General features: G+C 39.5%; 12 protein-coding genes across 12 annotated transcripts; 2 read left to right on the top strand and 10 right to left on the bottom strand.

Moving 5' to 3' along the window:
* Positions 1 to 43: 43 nt before the first annotated feature.
* VTP21DRAFT_6083 (uncharacterized protein) lies at positions 44 to 1,216 on the top strand (the record flags this gene model as incomplete). Its single annotated transcript, XM_069396675.1, has 4 exons — positions 44 to 567; positions 629 to 757; positions 839 to 980; positions 1,049 to 1,216. The coding sequence occupies 4 exons, from the start codon at positions 44 to 46 to the stop codon at positions 1,214 to 1,216; spliced, it is 963 nt and encodes a 320-aa protein (XP_069247352.1).
* Positions 1,217 to 1,403: 187 nt separating this feature from the next.
* On the bottom strand, positions 1,404 to 1,730 carry VTP21DRAFT_6082 (uncharacterized protein; the record flags this gene model as incomplete). Its single annotated transcript, XM_069396674.1, has 2 exons — positions 1,404 to 1,506; positions 1,570 to 1,730. The coding sequence occupies 2 exons, from the start codon at positions 1,728 to 1,730 to the stop codon at positions 1,404 to 1,406; spliced, it is 264 nt and encodes an 87-aa protein (XP_069247351.1).
* A 517-nt stretch (positions 1,731 to 2,247) lies between these two features.
* On the bottom strand, positions 2,248 to 4,159 carry VTP21DRAFT_6081 (uncharacterized protein; the record flags this gene model as incomplete). Its single annotated transcript, XM_069396673.1, has 9 exons — positions 2,248 to 2,671; positions 2,731 to 2,830; positions 2,892 to 3,110; positions 3,175 to 3,331; positions 3,391 to 3,513; positions 3,572 to 3,628; positions 3,689 to 3,772; positions 3,837 to 3,943; positions 4,000 to 4,159. The coding sequence occupies 9 exons, from the start codon at positions 4,157 to 4,159 to the stop codon at positions 2,248 to 2,250; spliced, it is 1,431 nt and encodes a 476-aa protein (XP_069247350.1).
* A 309-nt stretch (positions 4,160 to 4,468) lies between these two features.
* On the top strand, positions 4,469 to 5,145 carry VTP21DRAFT_6080 (uncharacterized protein; the record flags this gene model as incomplete). Its single annotated transcript, XM_069396672.1, has 2 exons — positions 4,469 to 4,607; positions 4,676 to 5,145. 2 exons carry the CDS (start codon positions 4,469 to 4,471, stop codon positions 5,143 to 5,145), a joined length of 609 nt encoding a protein of 202 aa, XP_069247349.1.
* Positions 5,146 to 5,391: 246 nt separating this feature from the next.
* VTP21DRAFT_6079 (uncharacterized protein) lies at positions 5,392 to 6,121 on the bottom strand (the record flags this gene model as incomplete). The annotated part of the gene is made up of 3 exons (XM_069396670.1): positions 5,392 to 5,663; positions 5,721 to 5,924; positions 5,980 to 6,121. The coding sequence occupies 3 exons, from the start codon at positions 6,119 to 6,121 to the stop codon at positions 5,392 to 5,394; spliced, it is 618 nt and encodes a 205-aa protein (XP_069247348.1).
* A 485-nt stretch (positions 6,122 to 6,606) lies between these two features.
* On the bottom strand, positions 6,607 to 8,072 carry VTP21DRAFT_6078 (uncharacterized protein; the record flags this gene model as incomplete). The annotated part of the gene is made up of 3 exons (XM_069396669.1): positions 6,607 to 7,545; positions 7,609 to 7,878; positions 8,046 to 8,072. The coding sequence occupies 3 exons, from the start codon at positions 8,070 to 8,072 to the stop codon at positions 6,607 to 6,609; spliced, it is 1,236 nt and encodes a 411-aa protein (XP_069247347.1).
* A 296-nt stretch (positions 8,073 to 8,368) lies between these two features.
* On the bottom strand, positions 8,369 to 9,713 carry VTP21DRAFT_6077 (uncharacterized protein; the record flags this gene model as incomplete). Its single annotated transcript, XM_069396668.1, has 8 exons — positions 8,369 to 8,460; positions 8,536 to 8,639; positions 8,711 to 8,813; positions 8,871 to 9,018; positions 9,076 to 9,132; positions 9,204 to 9,442; positions 9,499 to 9,567; positions 9,629 to 9,713. 8 exons carry the CDS (start codon positions 9,711 to 9,713, stop codon positions 8,369 to 8,371), a joined length of 897 nt encoding a protein of 298 aa, XP_069247346.1.
* Positions 9,714 to 10,374: 661 nt separating this feature from the next.
* VTP21DRAFT_6076 (uncharacterized protein) lies at positions 10,375 to 10,776 on the bottom strand (the record flags this gene model as incomplete). Its single annotated transcript, XM_069396667.1, has 3 exons — positions 10,375 to 10,590; positions 10,647 to 10,694; positions 10,759 to 10,776. 3 exons carry the CDS (start codon positions 10,774 to 10,776, stop codon positions 10,375 to 10,377), a joined length of 282 nt encoding a protein of 93 aa, XP_069247345.1.
* A 196-nt stretch (positions 10,777 to 10,972) lies between these two features.
* On the bottom strand, positions 10,973 to 11,718 carry VTP21DRAFT_6075 (60S ribosomal protein eL15; the record flags this gene model as incomplete). Its single annotated transcript, XM_069396666.1, has 3 exons — positions 10,973 to 11,565; positions 11,624 to 11,641; positions 11,712 to 11,718. 3 exons carry the CDS (start codon positions 11,716 to 11,718, stop codon positions 10,973 to 10,975), a joined length of 618 nt encoding a protein of 205 aa, XP_069247344.1.
* A 761-nt stretch (positions 11,719 to 12,479) lies between these two features.
* Positions 12,480 to 13,250, bottom strand: VTP21DRAFT_6074 (40S ribosomal protein uS4; the record flags this gene model as incomplete). Its single annotated transcript, XM_069396665.1, has 3 exons — positions 12,480 to 12,645; positions 12,710 to 13,091; positions 13,229 to 13,250. The coding sequence occupies 3 exons, from the start codon at positions 13,248 to 13,250 to the stop codon at positions 12,480 to 12,482; spliced, it is 570 nt and encodes a 189-aa protein (XP_069247343.1).
* Positions 13,251 to 13,415: 165 nt separating this feature from the next.
* On the bottom strand, positions 13,416 to 14,907 carry VTP21DRAFT_6073 (uncharacterized protein; the record flags this gene model as incomplete). The annotated part of the gene is made up of 6 exons (XM_069396664.1): positions 13,416 to 13,667; positions 13,741 to 13,834; positions 13,898 to 14,084; positions 14,146 to 14,335; positions 14,402 to 14,649; positions 14,826 to 14,907. The coding sequence occupies 6 exons, from the start codon at positions 14,905 to 14,907 to the stop codon at positions 13,416 to 13,418; spliced, it is 1,053 nt and encodes a 350-aa protein (XP_069247342.1).
* A 402-nt stretch (positions 14,908 to 15,309) lies between these two features.
* On the bottom strand, positions 15,310 to 17,128 carry VTP21DRAFT_6072 (uncharacterized protein; the record flags this gene model as incomplete). The annotated part of the gene is made up of 3 exons (XM_069396663.1): positions 15,310 to 15,347; positions 15,445 to 16,090; positions 16,151 to 17,128. The coding sequence occupies 3 exons, from the start codon at positions 17,126 to 17,128 to the stop codon at positions 15,310 to 15,312; spliced, it is 1,662 nt and encodes a 553-aa protein (XP_069247341.1).
* Between the last annotated feature and the right edge of the window lie 577 nt (positions 17,129 to 17,705).

The raw sequence follows: 17,705 nt of genomic DNA, 5'->3' as shown, positions 1-17,705 counted from the left end.
TTCACCTGCTTACTAGAAAAATAAATATATAAATCAGACTGTGATGTCGCGTTTGCTCTTTAACAAATCTTTCAATATCAACAAGACAATCTTGACGGCGCGTAGCTACTCCAGCAAAATGAGCCCCGTGCAAAATCTTACGGTGTATGGCTCTGGCCTCATGGGCTCAGGAATTGCGCAAACCGCTGCACAACACAAGATTAACGTCACACTTGTTGACCTAGCGCAACCACAACTAGATAAAGCGTTGAAATCCATCACCTCATCATTGCAACGAATTGCAAGAAAACTTCATCCTGACCAGCAACAGCAGCAAGATAATTTTGTGCAAGATACTCTTACGCGCATTCAGACAAGTACTGATACGGAAAAAAGTGCGCAAGACGCAGATCTTGTTGTAGAAGCAGTAGTCGAAAACTTGGAACTGAAGAGAGAGCTATTCAAGCGACTGGACGCAGTTGCTAAACCATCGGCGATTTTCTGCTCAAACACTTCATCTTTGCCCATCGGAGACATAGCACTCGCAACTAAGAGACGCGATAAGTTCGCAGGCCTTCATTTCTTCAAGTATTAATTTGAAGTTTTTATTCTATGGTTTTCGTTCGCTAAACATCACAATCCCTATTAGCCCGGTTCCACAAATGAAGTTAGTAGAAGTGGTGCGTACTGAAGATACCTCAGACGAGGTTTTTAGTACGTTGGTGGATGTATGTAAACAAATGAAAAAGGTCCCCGTAGCTTGCAAGGACACCCCTGGGTATATATTAGTCGAAGTCATATTTTTACATAAAGGCACTTAATTTCTCTCTTTTTGCTCCCTTAAATGTATCGTTTACAGATTCATCGTGAATCGACTTCTTGTCCCTTACATGATGGAATCTCTTCGCCTGGTTGAGCGTGGGGAGGCTACCATGGAGGACGTAGACACGGCAATGAAATTAGGCGCTGGGTACCCCATGGGACCTTTTGAATTAGCTGACGTATGTATACATAGCTTTATGACACGATCATCAATATTCAGATAATGTTTTAACTCTCTATCTATTAGTTTGTTGGCCTTGATACTCTCAAATTTATTGTTGACGGTTGGAGGCAAAGTGGAAAAATGGAAGAAGCTCTCGTTGCTCCAGTGAAGCTTCTAGATGATTTAGTTGCTCAAGGTAACTTGGGACGAAAGACAGGCAAAGGTCTTTACTCGTATGAGGCTAAGAAATAGTTCTACTTTTTCTTCACAAAAGTTATATACAAGAAATTTTTATTACACATAAGTAAGAAAGAGATGATTGAATAAAATATACATTAACTTACAAATTAGCACAAAAAAATTTTTTTTAAAAAAAAGAGTACTTTAGAAAATTTAAAAGAGGATACCAGTACAGCCCTGAGTGTTATTCCCAAAATCATCACTCTGAATAAGGCAAATTGCTCTTATCATCGTCCTGTGAACGTGTTGCCCCTGGCTTCCAACCTGCGTGTTTCTGATTATCGTACGAATGTGGTCCGGATCTAATTCAATTTCCATCTCATTAAAATAGATTAAAAGAAATTAAAACTGATTCTAAAAATTACCTCTCTTTGCGTAAATCCATGTCCAATTGAACAGCAGACAATAGCTCTTCGGTTGAACGACGACGGTATTTAGGTTGTCGATGTTGCTCTTGTTGTTGGTGTTGTTGCAATGACTTAGAAGGAATTTCTTTTGGTCCTGTTTTGCTCTTTTGTTTATCCATTATGATCAAATTCCGAGATAAAAAGTGGCAAAGTGAAAGAGAAATGGGGATTTTTGCTCCACGGGCTATTCTTTGATATTATAATTTGATTGGCCGAAAGTAGAAATCTAAAATAACATTATAAAAAAGTTTGAAAACAAATAGATGTCCTGTAAAGTATCCGATATTTTTTCAGTTATTATGCAAAGAAATCGCGGAGAAGAAATGATTAGTTTATATTCTGAAATTATCATATTTTTTCAGCATTGTATACAATTATTCAATGGCATCATTTGCCCCTGCGAAATATATTTTATTTTCGTACGATCACAATATTCTTTGCTAGCTGATGGGAAGATGTACACTAGAAAAATGATGAAGTTGACTACAGCAGAAAGTTTATATTTATATATATATATAAAGTACAATAACGAGTATCGAGAATATTGAATCATTAATTGTGTATATACATAAAAACAATGAAAATTGCCCCTTCATAACTTGCATATTAGCTTCTATTAAATTTGCGAGCACGATGCTAAGTTTTGGACCGCTTTGCCTTGGGATCGGAAAGATCGACCGGCGGTACCTCGCTTGCAACTACTGGCTCCAATTCAGCTGAACGTTTAGGATAGGTTTTCGACACTGGAGGTGGATGCTGCTGGCCATTTCCAACCTGAAACAGGTTCACGCCACTAGAGACCGCAGGAGGTGCTCGAAATTTTGCCAGTTTGCTTGCAGTATCCAACGGAAGGATTTGCTCAGAAATCAAACTATTCGACTTTTGAGCACAACCTGTTGTCGTAACAATATCCAATTTTGTCGAAGGGGAGGGTGATCGCGATATATTAGCTAAGCTAGATGCATTGGCAAATGTTGTCTGTACATCTTTAATTCCAGAGTTGGTATCGGAGGAGCCAGAGCTTAACTTGATATCAGGCTCCTGTATAGGAAGATCGATGCTATACCAGTATTTTAATTAGACGCGTTTTGGAAACGATGATTATTATTCCTAACTCACTGATCGAATTCATGCTCGGCAAAACGGGGAGTCTCCGTGAAAAGTCCACGATCATCTTCAAAAACCTCGGCAATAGACACAAACATATCATCATCTTTGTCTACAAGGCATAGCAAATCAAGTCAAATGACAAACACTTCAAAATAACAAAAATATAATACCTTCCACGCCATATTCACTCTGTGAAGATGTTTGGTGTGAAAGACAAGCAGTCGCTGGGGTTATTGCCAGCGGTGGCACTGAGTTTGTAGTTGGTACGGGGGCCTGCGGCGCGGATGGAGGTCGGGGTTGTAGAGGAGTAGAAGTGGAATCTTGGCGCAATGACGCTGCTTGTGTTTTAAGCATCTGTCGGACGGGTTGAGCAACGTTGTTTGAAATATCTGTAGATCAAAAAAATATCGTCAATTGGATAAATATTCACAATGCTTTTATAAGAATAATTACTTTCTTGTCCGGTCTGCGCAGTGGATAAGCTCTTCTTACGAGTTACTGGAGAGAATGACTTTTTTTTTTGAGGCGATAATGGCCTATTGACGCTAGCATTTGCAGTATCTGTTGACATCTCCCAGTGACGATAGAGCTCATTTGAATTGAACGGGACCTAACACAAATAAAAGGTTATATTTTATTAATGTAAAGTAAAATGTACAATAAAAATACCATTGGGGTTGAAACTTTTTGCACGTTTCTAACATATTTCTTATCGTAGAGACAATTTCCTAGCACGTTCCCAAAGGTACGGAGCGCTCTTTTCAACGCATCAGTTGTAGCTTCTTTTTTGGCCTTTTAGTTGAAATTTGTGTGAGTTTATGACCTCTAATTTTTAAATCATTTCGTATACCTTTTCAAATGCGGTTGCCTTACTCTTCGAATTTTCAATTGATCCATAGCCAATATCCTATATATGACTCGAGTATAACAAGAATCCGGAATAGAAAGGCTGTTAAGCTAGGCATACCTCATGATACGTTCCATCTTTGAGGGTAACTCGAACAATCACCGATAAACCAAGGGATACACGTTTATCCGGAGAGACATCCACCTGCCCAAAAATATACTTGATCATTATATTGCAAAATAATAGAAACAAGAGCATCCTCTATTACAAAATCCACTGTTATATCAATAATACTCGAAGACCAGCCGTTGAATCCAAAGATCTCATTAGCAAGATTTATTGTCTTCCATCCCTCAATATAGGTTATTTTTCCGGCTAATTTAGATATGACATTAAGCTTAGTATAAAACATATAATAATCATTAGCTTACTTCCTGCTGGTCCGGGGCGTTGACTAGTAAACTCGGGACCAAGCTGTCGTTGCAAAGTTTTCTTAATTGTACTGAACTCCTCATCCTGATATGGAATATTTCCGAAGCGATTTGCGTCTGAAGAAAATTGCTCTCTACGAATCGTCGACATTATTTTCATAAGCAAGGTAGAGAAATTACGCGGATCCAATTTAGGAGAGAATTTCCCTCAGTATACGGACATCGAATATCAACATGCGTGACTAGGCGTGGCGCAACATTTGTCATTCAAGGTGTTTTGTGTTACTAATTGAGGAGATTCGACTTGATAGAAATCATGCTTAATATTATGAAACACCTCTACTTTCTGACAAACTTATTAATTACAAATTATAGATCCTAATATAAATACCCCTTACTTATATGCTTCTGTTTGAGATATATACCCTCGACAGGATATTTTGGTCCAGCATAACCCTCGCAAACTGATATGGAAACTATTGCTTCTCCACAACCCTTACCGCGCAACACTAAACGGGCTAGGCATCGTTATAATCCGATCCAAAAGGTCGGATCCTCACTACAGTCAAGATCTTCCACAGAACACCCATCTGCATCGAAATTAGTAGGTGAGTAAAATAAAGATCCTAAAGATGACTCTTCGAACTGTCTTAACTTGAGACAACTGTTTTCGTAGACATTGCTGCTTTCGTTGTCGCCTCATTCTGGCCACAACACTCCAATTCTTGCCTTCCGCTACATGATTTTATAGAGCTCACATTGCGTAGAGGATACATATCTTATTCAACTCTGCAAGCCGCCCTCTTTTACATTTGCCGCTGTCATAGAAAACTTCTCTCGAAGCAACAATCGAGGTTCTTTCGATGTGGGCGCCGTGCGTTTCTAGCGGCTCTGATTGTATCGAATAAATTTCTTCAAGACAAGTATATCTCTAACTCGGCATGGTCTTCCGCAACTGGACTGGGAGTGGAGGAGATATGTCGGATCGAATACGAATTCTTAGATACAATCGACTATCGTCTCTATATTTCACCAGAGAAATTCTCCAGTTGGACCCGATTTTTACTGCTGAGTGTCTATAAGTTGAGCCAAACCAAAACTTCAACCAGCAAGTTAAAACAAAAATGTAGTATAGAATCAAGTTAATTCTCTAATTTTCGGTCAATTTACCTCCTTCCCGAATCCTTCTCTTGGACACTTTTTTTCACTTCCATATTCCGTTGCATTTTTCTTTGTGCTATAACCCTGTTTTATTGTAATCCCTTTGTTGATTAATTTTTATTTATTACTGCTATTTATAAAGAATTGCTGGTCAAAATTGATAGGAAACTCTACAGATATTAAACAGAGCAATAATACAAATGGTTGATATATAGACACAACGATCGGCGATTACCATAAAATCAAATCCTCTCGGTTGATTCGAACAAATTCCCGAATATCTAATTCTGTGACCCATACATTGAAATCAATTAGCTGTAGAAAAGTGCGCTCCATCAGCGAAATTTCCCTCGGACTGAATAAATTATTGGTAAGTGCCGACAGCGAGCCACTTGAGAGGCGGAGGGGACCCTCATGGGTAGTGGGTGTGTGGTAGCTGTCTTCTCCGTAGAGTACCTTGTATGCCACGAGTAAACTGGCAGTAAACACCCTATGGCAAAACCCTTATGACAATAGCAAATTAGAAAAAGTACCTCGCACCGATATATCCATTATAATACCATAGTCCCCCACTGAATTACTAGGCATTTTCTTCTTCAGTCGCTCTACATATATTAGGGTGACCAATGCAAGTGTTCTATTAACCTGAGCACGTCGCGTTATTAGCGTCACATAGTGCAGGAATCCGGGAAGTTTCCTCGGCACGGAATAATAAGAAGACGGGTGATAACGGAGGATGCTCCATATTGATTCACAGATGAAATCTAGCCAGAAATTATGAGGAAATGAATTCTCGGTGTAATACGCAACGGCACCTACTAAGCAATGTCTCCGGCAGTTGCTTATAGGCCACTTTGTAGGTCGGCTTATCGCCATTTCGTATTGGAATTGGCTCATTACATAGCTGCTGAGAAGTGAGATTTTGAGAAGTGTTGGAAAGAGTAGATTCTCGTGTTGTCATTTGGAATTCAACCTGCAAATGCTAAATGAAAGAAGGAATTGCGAAACGATGCGAGAGAAGAAAAGAGAGTAGCTAAAGAAGACATCAAATAAACTAGGTTGTCCCGCTCGAAATAAAGAAAAAAAGACTAAATTTCTCGGAAGCTGTCACGAGAGAGTGTGAGTGTCACGCTCTCGAACTTTTTCTATGTGCCGACATGTATGTGTCCATGGTGTTGGCCGGGCTGCTCGGTCTGTTCGGGGCATTTTTCCAAGGTCATGTGCAAAAACCTTAAAAGAAGAAAAATGGGTATGGCTTTGTAACGCCTGAAGAAATTAAAACCCTAAGACGCTGAGCAGAGCATGAAAGGCAACCGGGCACCGGTTGGGCTAATATATTTGAAGAGTCATTTAAGGCCTGCCTTAAGAAAGCACAAATATACAAAGGAATTAAAGAAGGGTAAAAGAAACTCAATAAGGGAGTGGAGGGAGACTAATCTAGGAGATTCAATGATGGGTTCGCTTGAAGCCTATGTACCGACCTCTTAATAACCTTCTTCGATCGATACCCCTAAATGTCCTGTCCTCTTCACGCTTGACTTTTTCGCCTTCTCTATCCTTTTCAACCGTAAATGCCGGTTCTTCAGGCACGGTCGCAGTTGAGTTGACAGGTTGCGAGGGAACGGGTTGTACTTGGGCCTGACTAACCGTTTCCTTCTCAACCACAAAGTCTGGCTCCTCAGCCGCCTCAGTTTTTCCAACCACGGGAGAGGTGGTGTCGTTTTCGGTCTGCTTGCCGTCTTTGCCTGTTTCTTTTGCATCCTTATTGGTTTTGGTATCTTTGCCAATGCCTTTTTTTTCGTTAGCGGTGGGGGATTCCTTTTTCTGCTCGCGAACAGCTTCATCTTCCGATTCAGCAGCTTTGTCATTCTTGGCGTCTTTTTTCTCGTTTTGGGCATTCTTATCACCCTGTTCCTTTTCGGAGTCGAGCTCTTCCTCAGGCCCAGCTAAATCGTCGGTTTCGAATTTGTGCTTTCCATCTCCAGGTACTCCCTTGGAGCGCTTAATTATCCGAACATCCGCACAATTGACATAAGATTCACCTTTCTTAGGCTTCCATGTCCAGCGTACAACGCAATGGTCGCATACGAGACCTTTGGGGAGTCGAAGTGCAAACTTGTTCTCGCCCTTCTGTGCTGCACACTCTTTTATGATCTTGAGCTTACGGAATCCCGAATCCTTGCCCGATTTTGAAACCTCAAAAGTGCACGGTCCGCGAAGCTTCTCAGCCACTTCCCAGTTTGTTGGCATAATGCCTCCTTCAACGTAGATGGCTTTGATCTGGCTTGGCTCAAGTCCCCCACATACTCCGCGTTTGTTAGGCTTGCGTGCTTCCTTGAAATCATCGGTATCATCTCCGGGGACTAGGCGAGGAGGAGGATTGGTCTTAAATAAGATAGACTGATCAGTATATCATATTGTAAGGAAGATTAGTCAATTATGAGTTACCATAAAAGCACCAATGTCTTTCTTTCCTTGATGCTTTCTGCTCTTTTTATTCTGCTTCTTACTGTCACGCTCTTTAGCGTCTGAGAGAGGAGAAAGAAGTGCCAAAAACACAAATAGAAGGAATATTCTTGCAAACAAATATTGATGGGACATTTTGAAAAAAGGCCTGGGAAAGGTATAATAAAACCGTACCAGCGGGTAGAGGCAGAAAAGAAGGTGAGTATACAAAGTAAGTAGACCGTTCCTGCGGTATTGGATAAAAATATATCGCTACCAGGCGAAAATATATTTAGAGAATAACGGATTGAGGGAAATAAAAAAGAGGAAAATAATATTCAAACTACTGTTTATATACTGAATAATATTTGGAAATCGGAAACGTGGTTACAAAAACTTTTTCCAAATAAGCCAAAAATATCTAAATAGAAGGGGCACACCAAGAAAAGCTTAATATAGAAGACCATTTTCTCGCCATATTTCTAGCACAATACGGAGTGTATCTTTTTATCTTATTGCTGCATTAACGAATGATTTGACCCGATTAGAAAACGCTCACTTAAATGAATAATGGGTTGAGCTCAATTTACAAAACTCACATATTATTATGAGTGCCATTCTACAATAAAGTTGTCTTTGAAAATGCAAGGCTTCGCCAAAAGCCAGCCCCCAAACACTAGCTTCAAAACAAGTGCTTAACAATAAAAGGCATCTCTATAGCTTTATTTCTATTTGATAAATAAAATTCTCTCTATAGTCTAAATCATTGAATTGCGATAGATAAATCACCCAAGCTGTTAATATAATAGTTAGGGAGAATTTCGGAGTGCTCTAGTTCTGATTGAGTCGTGACTCCTGCATTTTACAAATTTGACCAGGTGAGCTAACATTATTTGCAAATGAGGAGCCTCAATAAATATCCAGACTTACCACTGAGCACAAGCAAAGTGGAAAGGCCGCCGTTGATCCCAAACTGAATATCAGTATCAATACGATCACCAACCATACAAGTGGTTTGTGGGTCAATATCATATCTATGAATTGAGTATTTCGTTCAGGTTAATACCAAAGAACAAACGAAGGGGTTCATAGATTTCTTCCTTACTTAGCCTTGATACAGTCCATCATACTTTGATTTGGCTTTCCAAGCACAGCATCCGGTTGGCGGTTTAGTGAGGTTATCAAAGGAGATACAATTGAACCCGTTCCTTTGATATACATTTTGCGTTAGTAATGAATATAGAACCGTCCAAAAATTACATTACCTGGGAAAATAGTCCCATTAGCAGGATAGGTGGTATCGTTATTAGTAAGTAAGAAATAGCATTCAGGGTTCGAGCGAATATAGGTGAAGGCTTTAGCGTACTTTTTGTAGTTGATATGCAAATCAAATCCACATAGCACAGCTCCAATCTACGAGTATATCATATAAGTTGTTACTAGAAAAAATAAACCGTGATTCTTATCTACCTGAGGATCGGGGATAATATCTTTGAAACTCATATCTGCAACATTCTCATTGTCTTCCTATTTCAAAAAAGTTTTACATAGCCTTTAGAAGAGGTAGTCACTGGTACTATTTGGAGAAAATGAAATACCCCAGCACCACAATATTGAATACCCTCAGAGGCAAGCTCTTCCTCGATACCAGATTGTCCGATGATATAGACCTTTTTATCGGCGGGAAACTTGGCTACCTTACGCAACCATACGGCCGATGCGTAGGAAGATCCAAAAATTTCCTCAGTGCTGACATCAATTTGCAGCTTATTAAATTTGGCTTTATAAGCTGTGCGTGATTTTGTGCTATTGTTTGTCACAAAAATGATTCGCTTTCCTATTAAATATTAAAATGAAAATTTGAACATGAAATACAATCTATGAGATGTGTACCTTTTGAACGTAGAAATTCCAAAACCTCCCTAACACCGGGAAGAATTTGATCACCATCCCAAAGTACTCCTAATGAATAACGTTGTTGAGAAGAAAAATTTTAAAAAAAATCCTACAACGTATAGTTTACCATCACAATCAAATAAAAATGTGTTAAAATTTTCGATAAATGCAGAACACTCTGGTTTTGTGGTAAGTTTCTTAGGTATAGCCATTATTGCAAGCAAAATAGGTTGATAACGTTCTGCAGCGATCCCGAGTAATTAATTTGATTCAGTGGCTTATCAATGATATTACTAATAGAATTGAAAAGGAGATCATAATGAAACGTTAGATAGAAAATATAAGAAAATAAATTTTGGACAATAACGCTAATAAATATCGTTACAAATTCATGTATTTCAATAACGTTAAATCTTGAATATAAGCGAATGGTTATTTTAATGGCTGATTCTTAAGACTATATAAATATTCATAGTCTTTCTGTGACGAGAAGAAAGAGTATGCGATTAGCAGGTTTCATTTCAAAAGGTAATATCGTTTAAATGATAAAGGATCAATTCAATATCGAGCGCAGATTTCTGTCCTCTATATGAAAGAATATTACCCCAAATGAAAAGCCCATAACCATAATTACAAGTAAATACCACATCTATGATCTTCTCATTTACAACATAGTATATAAAAGGTTAAATATTAAACGAAAAACGTACCAAAATTTCTGAAAACAATAAAACACAATATATACATTATAACATTCACCTATGCTAATTCATATGCCACTCGTATTTCAATATAAGCTTCTCAAAACCGCTGCAGAATAGTTGTATACCAAGAGATGCTAAAATTCAACATTATGCCCATTATGGGCCATCCTCAATATAATTTTCCCCCCAATTGTTCCACCATTACGTCAATAGTATCTCCGTTTTCCATTTCCAAATCTTCTGGCGTGTTTTCAGGTGATATCCGTTGGCCATCGTATAAGAAGCGCACAGAGTTAAGCGATTTTCCCTGGCGTTCACAATAGGCTGTCATGAGGCGTCTAAGTTGTGTGTTTCGTTTGATTTTGAAATATACTTCGTTATGATCCTATAATTATGATGAGCTTAAAAAAATACATATACAAATACAAATTCCTAGCTTACACTGCCAACAACTTTTATATTAATGTGCTCAACATCTGGCTTTTTCTCCTATATAATATGATAGCGTAATTAATTGTACATGCGAACTAATAAACACCTTATTCTAGTATACCTTTTCGTTTTCTGACATATTTATATAATCTGTTGCGAGAAAAAAATAGAAGTCAAAAAGCGCCCTTGTTCTCAAATTCATTCTATTTGCTGCGGAATAAAAGTATTCGATAGTATAATCTAGATGGTAAATCATCAGTCTTCGTTGAAAAGGTATTTATTTATAAAGGAAATGAATAAATGGACAATAAAACAGCAGAACCGCAAAGGAGCTTTTAGCGATATCGGCGAAGAGAAAGAGTATTGTTGCGACGCCAGTTGGCACGACGGCCTCCTCCCTTCATGTTGTTGAACAAGTGGCCGCGTCCTGCAATACCGCGGGACTTACGCCCAATAGCGGTGAGGCCACGGGCCTCACGGTGCTTATGCACTGGATTGCAAATCCAGTTAATGCGGGGATCGCGGCGGATTGCTTTATGATTGGGATCAACAAGAATAACTTCAAAGTACTTATATGTGCTATCACTATTAATCCAGTAGGAATTTAGCACACGCAAGTTTCCACATCGGCGGCCAACACGTTCCTCTGCGGTGACACGTAGGGACTTTTGGTATTTAAGCTGAGTGACACCTTGACGGACGGGTTTGCCATAAGTCTGACCTTTTGGCACAGGCTTCTTACGGCCACCACGACGAACGCGGATGCGATAGATAACATAGCCCTGTTTAGCTTTATAACCGAGGCGACGAGCTTTGTCGGGACGCGAGGGACGTGAAGCACGATGAATAACATTCAATTGTCTATATTCCCAGCAACGAACACGCAGCAAGAAGCGCATAACATCTGATTGCTTCTTCTTGTAGAGTTCTATTATTATTAAAACTAAGCGCTCATTTCTAGACTAATTTATAGAGGTCAAACTTGCCTTCAAGATACTTGTACGCTAATCGGAGAGAATGAAGCAATATAACATTAGAACTTAATACAATAAAACTAGATCTCTTACTACTTACCACCCATGGTAGCTAGTGGCCTATATAGACAAATCGAAATGGATAGAAAAGTAAGTTTTCTAACTAGACATGAATTGATATTTTATTCATTCATTGATGGATGCATTTATATTTCAATGGATGGATGCATATAGTTACCTTAAGTCTTTTAACGAGGTGGAAAAGAGAAGGAGTTAGATTCAGTCGCCCAAGAACTTTTCACGATTTCTTTGCGTACGAATTTCGAATTGGATTCCATTAACAAATTTGGTATTCCAATTTTAGTAGTATGATTCATCTAATAGAATACCAGTATGTAATTTTGCATTTAGAGCAGACTTCTATTATACTTTAAGCCATGGATATACTTGTACATACTTGTAATTTAAACTAGAGAAACTTGTGGTAAATTTTAAGCCAGTCATTATATTACCACAATGAATTTGTTACAATAAGGAATAAAATAAATTCGTGTTCATTAGTAGATAGCTCTTTTCCGAAGTCAATAGAGGAGAAAACAATAACATGATGGCACATGGAGACTTGCTTTATCATCTCATAATACATTGTAACCAGATTTAAAGTTCATTTTCAAAGTATCATTTCGTATATATGATGTTATTTTTTAATTCACATATCCTTACTCGCCATATATCTGTATTGAGCTCCCGAAATGCTATAGTTGCTAGAGTCCATTTAAATTATAAAAGTTACACTTTTACATAGATTAGTTATGTATTCTTTATTTTAGAGTAGGCAGCAACTTCATGAAATAATTGTCCGCTAAAACTATTCTTCATCATCTTCAGCATTGTTGGACGCAGATTTTTGACGCTTACGTTTAACACGGCCGGGACGACCACCACCATACGGTGAGGTTAATGCGAAGTCGATGTGTTTTTGTGAATCAAGCCGAACTACGAAACTGGGGATGTTTACCATCTGACGCCCAACTCTATTGTAGGAAGAGCTATTATACAAACGTTATATTTGAAATCATCTCGTCTAAAATAAAATACCGGATGTGTCGTTGTCTAATCAATACTCGAGCATGGTGAATTGATTTAGCCAACCCGAGCTTGAACACTTGTGTTTGAAGGCGTCGTTCCAAGAAATCTTCAATTTTCAGCGAAAGCACATAATCGAGTTTCATTTTGGATTCATCAAGTACCCCAATGCGTACTAGCCGGCGGATAAGTGCATTACCCTCAAAAAGGCGCCGAGGATCTTTTTCTTCCAGTGTAAGAAGTTCACGAGCCGCACGACGGATCTTTGACAGAGTATAACCTACCCGCCATACTTCACGTTTATTGCGAAGACCGTACTCACCGACAAGTTTAAGCTCGTGATCAAGCCGCTCAGATTCAAATGGGCGACGTGGAACCTTGTAGGTCTTGGAACCTGGATGATGTCAAGAGTGAAGGTAATGTCATATATTGGCAGAAGCGTTATAAAATAAATTCACAAAGAATTGGATCAAATTTCAATATATCCAGGAAAAAATTCAGTAGATCATTGGCGTAAGACTAAAAGGATACAATTTCTAGGGACCTTTGGCATAACTGCTTTAAATTCACTTCTGGCCTACTCGCAACCGTGAAGTTAAGACGGTATCAGAGGCAAAAAAAATGTTTACGAATTTTACTACGATGACGTGTTGCATGTTGGAATTGCATGTATAATAGATTAAATTAATCGAAAAATAAAAAATTATGAAAATGACACCTAGTCTCCCAAGTCCAAACTATCAAACTTCTTCTCATCATAAAATCGGGCAGAAACAACTCTTCCACCGAAAAATCGTCCATTCAGATCGGCGAGCGCTCTTCCTGCTGACTCCAATGTTGAGAAACGCACAAAAATACGAACTTCTTGCCCAGGGATCTCAAAAATCAAACATCTTTCTACTTTTCCGTACTTCTTACATTCCTCTGCTGTCTCGCCTTGCAAGTTGTCATCAACTTCTCCTGGGCCCACCTAGTAAAATATCAAAGTATAAAGTGGTAAATTATCCAATATACCAAATCTACAGACACAAGAAAATAAGCACCATATTTGTGAGAACGATTACTGTAGAAAGTTTTTCAGGCGACTGATTCGAAGCAACTACATTTTGTTGTTCAGGATCTAGCCTTTGGTCAGCTCTAGAAATATTGTAATAATATTAATATAAGAAAGCCTGCATATCCAAAAGAACCAAGTATTACACAGCAATCGTGCTCATAGGATTCTGTCTAACGCTCATCTGGACCCTTCGTAGATATGCCTCTTCTCCCGTTTCTGAGCTGTCGACCGATGGATGCTCTACTGAAGCTTGATTTTGTTGCGCCTGGGGTGATAAATCCAGTATTTGATTACCACTCGAATAGAGTGAAGCTGGAGGTGGAAAATTGCCTATAATATAAAATATAAAATTGTAAGTAAAAAAATTGAAAAATACTGATGAACAACATACTAAGTTCTTGATAGTCTAGATCTGAATCATAAGAACCTGAGCGCCTATTTCCTCGATCGTAGAGCGATTTCTCTTCTTTTCTTCGCTTCTCTGCTTCTTTATATTCCTCATAATTGTTTGGAAACGATGGATTGTAATCATCTTCAAGGGATAGTGGATTTGATCTAATTGCAGTGCCCTTTCCTTTTTTCTGTTTAATATTAATCGTTAATTATATATGGACAAAATAATAATTAATTTGGAAAGATATACGTACACTTGATTGTTGTATAGGTAGTGCCTTAGAACGATAGTCGTTATCCGGCAAATTAGGTACTAGCTTCGTCTCTTCATCAGCTTTGAAGGTTTGAATTTGCTTATCGCATTCCGATCCCGTGCTATTAGAAGTTGTTACAGTGGCCGTAATACTAGGTTTACTGACAGTTCTTGAAGAGACAACTTTCTTTGTCGGATTGGGCCTCCTCTGAATTACAGGTTTGAATCTAGTTAACGCCGACCAATTCGCTATTTATGTGATTTTTGTTCGCACACAGTAATAGTTATAGATTAGAAAAATTATTAAATATAATATTCTCTAATGCTTAGTTATTATAAAAAACTATCACGATAAAATGTAATTGGCCGACAAGCAATTGAGGGGATGAATGCCAGGCCATTTACGATTGATTGTCAGGAGCTACCTGCAGATGATTTTGGAAGAGCGGGCTCTTTGTCTGAAGACACTTTCGAAGTGTCAGGTTTAAGATCGCCGTAAAGAGACATAGTTATCCTTCTAGTAATATCGAGGAGAAAGAACAAAAGAGAGTGCTGGGAATATTCACAAGTCACAAATTTAAACTAAATTTTCTAAATTATTTATTACAAAAAAAAATATTTACAAGACCAGTTTATCGAAAATCGAAAAGAGAGAAATTAAATAAGGAAAAGGAGACTAGGTTAAATTAAATGTAATTTCCAAGGGAAAGAAAAAAAATCAACTTAGCGAAGTAGAAAAAGCATCCAAATTATATGCTGACGAAGAGACAGGGTGATTGCAATCGAGACTTGATTGTTTTGTGAAATTAGAAATAGTATTAGTGATCGACGGAATAGCGTTCTGCTCATCTTTCTTAATTTTGCGGGGTCTGCCGCGCTGTTTTGGCGGAACATCGAAACATGTATCCTCTATTCCCTTGTGCACGCATCTACGGCATGGGCGCGTACTATCACATCCTAAGTGAGAGCGCTTACAATTAAAACATGCCTGAAAAATTGGTGAATTTCCCCCACTTCCCGCGCGTGATACCGAGCTAGACAGACCATTGCCATGTTTAGATAAACATGGCATAGATGATCTTCGTGGAATATTAACTCCATATTTTTTTTCTCCCTTCCGTCCGGCCATGCCATGCTTTTTACCGCGGGCTAATCGGGCATCAGAACCAGAAAAGAAAAAGTCCACATTAAAGAGTTCACTACCTGCTTTCTCCGAATCATCATCATCTTCTTCTTCTGCCATCGATGTCATTGTAACAGTATCGTCTTCATTAAGATTTGGATTGTATGACAGAGAGCAAGCAATGCTTGATGCTGATCTTCTAAGTGTCCCGAACTGTCTTTTTGCCGGTGGTGAAGTATCATCCTGATCCAAGCCATGTTGAATAGAGAGATAACCGTTCCCCGATCCAGGAAGAAACAACTTAGTAGGGGTAGCAGGAGGAGATGGGGGCGATGCTCTTTTGTGGGCTGATGGCGGGGCCAACTGTGGCGGTGAATAGACTTGAGGGTCCCATCTCGACGAGGGAGATACGGATAAAGGTGAGTCGAGTTCACCAGCTGGCGTGACGGAAATCTGCATTTTGGGCAAGAAAAGCTCCTCGCATTGGCGCTTTAATTTGATATTAGCGGTTTCATTAAGCATGGATAAAAGCGCAGAATCTGCCTCGGCAACATAAGCATTCAATTCCTATATTATTCTCAAATAAATTAGTTAGTCCTTCGATATCATACTTGAGTATTGCTCTACCTTGAGCGAGTACAGATTAATCTGAGGCGGGACTCCAATACTCCCTGAATTCAATCCCGAGAGTTGCTTTAGATAGTCGTCGAGGGCTGTCGGAGGTCGAGCGCCTTGTGTTGGGGTGTTCATATCAGTAAAACATTGCTCAAGCCAAGCGGTAGAATAGTGCCCATAGTTTGAACCCAAATTCTGACTGAGCACAGTAGCAATATCCCCGCCTCCATGGGCCAATTGCTGTAGCAGATTATTGGATGCAGCAGCAAGGTAGCGTGCCGTGTTCATGCTCGCATCCTTTCCCTCTCTTTCGCCGGGTGGCACCTCAGCTGAAGGACTGGGTAAACATTGGGCCACAGCTGCGTTCTCAGAAGTCACCTGTATATCGTGAGGTTTTTCAATAGACTGTGAATTATTATCTGATTCCTCCCGCCAATTACTTCCATCCGTAGGCGTAACGAGGATGGCAGGCCCATTAGAAAATGATCTTGAATTTGTCTGAACAGGATCCGCAGTTGAATTCTGGGGACTGGATGGAGTGCAGTCAGATCCCTTATTAGTCTGATTTCCCCATTTTGATACGTTCTGTTTGTTCGAGTATGCGAATGACGGATCCGTATCACCGGACAACCACTGAGAGGAGGACTCATAGCTTAGATGCGGCTGGTCACCACCTATCTTTTTATCTTCCTTCCCAGCCAGTTCCGCAGTAGCGAGGGCTAGCGGCATGGCGAGACCCCCTTTGCTGACAAGGGGATCCGCGATATTCGGCCAGTTTCCATATCCCGTCAAAGGATCAGATTGCCGGAGAAGAGATGTAGCATCCCCTTTTGCATATGAACCAAGGATCCCGTCCCCGGAATCTGCCAAGTCTCCGAAATCGTTCGGAAATGTGTCGAGAGATTGGTGGAATGCCGTACCAAAAGAGGTGTCAAGAGGATCAAGGGCATGCTCCCAATCTAGTAGTTCGAATTGCGCAGCACCGTACATGAATGAATGAATTGAAGCAGGAGAGGAAGATTAACTGACTTTCTTAACAAATGAATAGTATGAACATCCACGAAATTGTATGAAGATGAAAGCAAGAAAATGAGCGGAATAGCACGTCCCAAACCCCGCAGCTCAAACGGGTATATGGGCACGTAGGAAATGAGGGGTTAGTGAGCAAGGAAAAAAGTAAGGAGATTGTGACCATCGCGCTCCAAATTAAACGCCTATTATATATTTAACAAAGAGACTGGAAAAAGGACCGTGCGCCCATGTCGTTATTTGATGTCAAACTGGGCGAAAAGCAAATTCTATTGTAAAATTAACTGACCGATTCGCGATCAGTATTAAAAACGCGCTATCAGGCGCGTTGCAAATAATCGTGTTTTTTTATTTGTTGCTTTTCCACTTCGCTCAGGCAGTCTGAAATATCTTTGTGAAAAGAGAAAGGCTGAAGAGAGGGTCTAAAAGTTTGAATTATTCAATTGGCTCGGGCTATTTGGGCGATTTCCATGGTGAATCAGACCGCCGCCCTTAAAGGGATCTTATTAATTGATTGGCTAGTGCGATGTAGAAACTT

This window comes from Calcarisporiella thermophila, assembly GCF_041956535.1.
Source record: "Calcarisporiella thermophila strain CBS 279.70 unplaced genomic scaffold VTP21scaffold_25, whole genome shotgun sequence".
Classification (NCBI taxonomy): Eukaryota; Fungi; Calcarisporiellomycota; class Calcarisporiellomycetes; order Calcarisporiellales; family Calcarisporiellaceae; genus Calcarisporiella; species Calcarisporiella thermophila.
The sequence above is the reverse complement of the archived record's forward strand: the minus strand, read 5'-3'. Positions and strand labels throughout refer to the sequence as shown.